Source organism: Canis lupus, unplaced genomic scaffold (genome assembly GCF_011100685.1).
Source record: "Canis lupus familiaris isolate Mischka breed German Shepherd unplaced genomic scaffold, alternate assembly UU_Cfam_GSD_1.0 chrUn_S412H572, whole genome shotgun sequence".
NCBI classification, from domain to species: Eukaryota; Metazoa; Chordata; class Mammalia; order Carnivora; family Canidae; genus Canis; species Canis lupus.
Window position 1 is genome coordinate 34,206 of NW_023331342.1, and position 4,375 is coordinate 38,580.

A 4,375-nucleotide genomic window follows, 5' to 3' on the forward strand; every position below is an offset into this window, starting at 1 on the left:
CTAAGGACATTCAGCCTACAGAGAGAAGAACAAGAATGAGGAAATGTGAGAATGCAAACAAATTATTTAGGAATGTTTACTACAGTCTTGCTCATAAAGGACACAGTGGGAAAAGCTGCAATGTCAGCATGGCTTAGTTGAGTGAATTGTGGTGCATCCTGGGATCTAGCCCTGCATTGAGCTCCCTGCTGAGTGAAGAGTCTGCTTCTCACTCTCCCTCTGCTGTCTCCCTGCTTGTGCTTGCACACTCTCTCTCTCTCTCCCAAATGAATAAATAAATAAATAACATCTTAAAAAAAAGAAATGCAACAGATTTCTATGGATTGACGATAAAGATGCTCATAATTTATTAGTAAGTGTAAAACTAAGGTAAAAAACAACGGTCCAATCGTTATTAGATTTTATTTTAATAAAACAGACGTGAGAATTTACATTAGATATATGCATATATATAAAATAATTTCAGAAAAATGGGACAAGTACCATACTAAACGTAAGGGCATTTTCCTATAAAGGATGGCATTAGATTAACAAAGAGGGAAATTTCATTTCCTACTGTGTTCTTTGGTAGTTTCCCAAGGATAGTACTACAAAACGTAGGCTGGAAATTATGTAATTAAGTTATACCATTATATACATATGCATATAAGAGCACAGCTTTATAAGATTTTGACGCATGATGCAATGAATTGGCAAAATATAATTCATTTAATTAGAAAAAGATTTCCAGATGTGATGATTGTAAATGAGAAATGACAGTTCAATAAGGAATCTTTTTTTTAATGTCCAAAGCCAGATTATTCTTACTACACAAAAGAGGAGGTAACTTACCTTTGGCAATGGCTTTCCCTCCTGGCAGTTGATGCCTCCAATGAAGACCATGTTGGGCATCACAGGTTTGGGATAGTCAAAAACAAAGTCAGCTCTTAACAACCAAATTGACGTATGGCTATAGAGATCATAAGGCGTGACAGCTGTTTGGAGAATCTCAGATGCAACTTCTAAAGGAGTTTTAAAAAAATAGTGGCAAAATAAATGTTCCTCTAAGTGGGAGATGTGATTCCACACTCTCTCTCTGAAACTCATGGCATCTGGAAACCCTAAAAAAATTCTAGGAACATAAGAAGGAGGACTGGGGCACTGTGTGCTTTCTTCAAGAAAATGGCAAAATAATCCCCTGGTGAAGACCACAGATGGAAGTGAAAAATACTTGGCTACAATTAAGCCACACATATCAAAAGGATCGAGAAACACTGCATCAAAAGAACTCTCCTTTATGTATTCTATTAATGTTGTGTCCCTAAACAAATTCTTACAATGTAAAAAAAGGTGTTCAAAAATGTCACTGGATGAATCGAAGAACATAGTAAGTAAACTTTGTTGCCGAATATTCCAGTGAGAGTCAGAGAAAGTCTTGAACATCTGATTCAACTCCTCCAGATTGTAAGCAGTGGAATAAGTCTTCACCGTAAAATTGGAGGATTTTCCCAGTTGCCAACTCACCTCTGGTATGATTAAAACCAACTCATGCCCTCTTTGGATGAGTTGCTCCACAACCAAACGCATGGTAAACCAGTGGCTCCCATCCATGGGTACTACCAGCAGCTTGCCTGCCTCAGCAAAGCCAGATGTCAGCAGGAGACACACACACAACAGAGGAAAGCCGGTCAAAATTGTGGCAGCCATTGGAAAACTGCAGAGGGCAATCCAGCTGTTGGGTTCTGAGCTGGTGTAATAGAGTCAGTCTGTGGAAGAAGTACAGGCACAAAGCCCGCCCCAGCAGAGGGCGTGTATTTACACATTCAGAAAAAAAAAAACTACACTCATTGCCAGTGCCTCCTAAGAACGATAATGAATGGGTAGCATTTGCTGACAAACATGCTTCTAAATTTTCCAGACAGCAGTACCATTTGATCTTTGCCTTGGACAAAGATCATGCATTGTATGGCATGTCAATGCTCTTCTGGAAACAGAATTATTAGACAACGTGTTGAGGACTCAGAGTGATAAAAAGGAAAGTAAATATCAATTAAAGTGATTTTTCCAATTTTTCCAAGGAAAGCTTGGGTTATCCTCAGGTTACATAAGACAATTTTGCCCAGAAAGAGATTGGCATCCCAGTTTCCAAGGAGGACATGAAGTCACTTACCACTAGCGTCCTCATGGACAATGGAACTGTATTCACAGAGCCTCTAAAAAGCCTGGCATTGCCACCGGTTTTTCCACTTCCAAACCCTTTGTGGGCTACAAAAAGGTTAAGAGTGCCAAATCCTGCCTCCATGGACCATTCTAGGATTGATAGATGGAATAGGACTGTCCTCTATATTCAGTCATTTTCCCTACACACTCACATGCAGTGGGTGGTCACTTGCCTGAAGCTTGCCAGAAGCACTCTGCTAGGCATCCTCTCTCTTTCCTCTGGGCTTCTGCATTCCTCTGTCTAGACCTCTCTGCTGAAGGCTGACCTAATTTGGCCTGCTACCCACCTGCAGGAATCTTTGTATCTGTCTCCCAAACTCTACTGAGCACTTGTTGACGCCAGAGGGTATATCTTCTTCATATTTGCACTTTCCTTCTACAGGACCCATGCTATGCCTCACACATGGAAAGCACACAAGGACTTTTTGTTCCACTGGACTGGATTGCACTGTGTGAGTGCAATTATGGGTGGCTTAAGTGGTGTATGTCAGATAAGACCCTGAGAAACATTTACTGAGGGATTCTAAAGCCAACCTGGGGGCATAATCTTTGTTAGGGGCCAACATGGCTTGTTCTGAGTTGCCCAAACTAATACTAGACAAATAATAATATTTGCTTAGTCACCATTTATATCAGGGACTGATGGACTTTCAGATGAATGTCTAAAACAAAAATGAAGGCACATGATCAATCTTTTGGATGGCTTACTTCAGAATAGATATCAATAAGATATAAAATAGCAGAAAATCAATGAACCCAAAAGCTGGTTCTTTGAGAAGATGAATTAACCTGATGAAGCTCTAGCCAAACTGATCAGAAAAAAGAGAGAAGAAAAAATTACCAACATCAGGAATGAGAGAGGTGGCATCACTCCAGATTCCACCGATGTTAGAAGGATAATAAGAAAGAATACCAAGAACAAATTTATGTCAGTATATCTACAAATTAGATGAAATGGATAAATTCCTCAAGGATGCAAACTATTGTAGTTTAACAGAGAAATATTACATAAATTAAGTAAAAATAAGTTGAATTAAGTTTGATTCAAAGTTCCTACAAATAGAATTTCAAGCTAGATGGCTTCCTTGATACAAGCTACCAAACATTGGAGGAAGAAATAAATAAATTATTATTCAGAATATACCCTGAAAACAGGAAAATATATTCTAGAGAACAATACCAAAGAGAACTTCCTAACCTTTCTATGAGGCCACAGAGTTTGTCTATGAGAACAGCATTGCCACATACCAAAACTAGATAAAGACATTAAAAAAAAAAAAAAAAAGAAAAGAAAAATGCAAAGACCAATACACCTCATAAATATAATGCAAAAATTCAACACCAGATTTAGCAAACTAAATTTAAAATGACAAAGGTATATAAAATATATTTTATACCCCAGGAATACAAGGCTGTTTTATCATTAGAAAATCAATCAAGGTGGGGAATCCCTGGGTGGCTCAGCAGTTTAGCGCCTGCCTTTGGGCAGGGCATGATCTTGGAGACCTGGGATCGAGTCCTACATCGGGATCCCTGCATGGACCTGCTTCTCCCTCTGCCTGTGTCTCTGTGTGTGTGTGTGTGTGTGTGTGTGTGTGTGTGTCTCATGAATAAATAAAATCTAAAAAAAAGAAAATCAATCAAGGCAATTCACCATAGAAATAAATCATGCCTATAGAAATGATTATATGGTTTAGAAAAAATTATATATTTGCATATATATATACCATATATATATGGTATATAAAATATATATAATAATAATATACAAAAGGTGGTGGGTCTTATTCCAGGAATACAAGACTGTTTTATCTTTAGAAAATCAATCAAGGTAATTAACCTTATAAATAAATCATTCCTATGAAAATGATTATGTGGCTTATAATCATTTCCATAGGCACTGAAAAGGTATCTGACAAAATCCAACATCCATTCCTGATCAAAATTTTCACAATTCTAGGATAGGAAGAGAAAGGAGTAAACCTAATAAAGAGCATCTGTGAAAAACCCATAACTAACAACATACTTAATGATGAATGACTGAATGCTTTATTCCTAATCACATACAAGTCAAGGATGACCATCCTACCACTTCTCTTCCTATTGTTCTGGAGATTTTTTTTTTTTTTTTTTTTTTTTTCTTTTTTTTTGTTCTGGAGATTCTAACCAGTGCAGT

The 4,375-nt window shown here is 37.5% G+C and overlaps 1 protein-coding gene across 1 annotated transcript; it reads right to left on the minus strand.

Moving 5' to 3' along the window:
- LOC119879201 (UDP-glucuronosyltransferase 1A8-like) lies at positions 1 to 2,588 on the minus strand. Its single transcript, XM_038589601.1, is given in 4 exon segments — positions 1 to 15; positions 832 to 1,617; positions 1,619 to 1,726; positions 2,487 to 2,588. Coding segments are annotated over 4 exon segments (1,011 nt in total).
- Between the last annotated feature and the right edge of the window lie 1,787 nt (positions 2,589 to 4,375).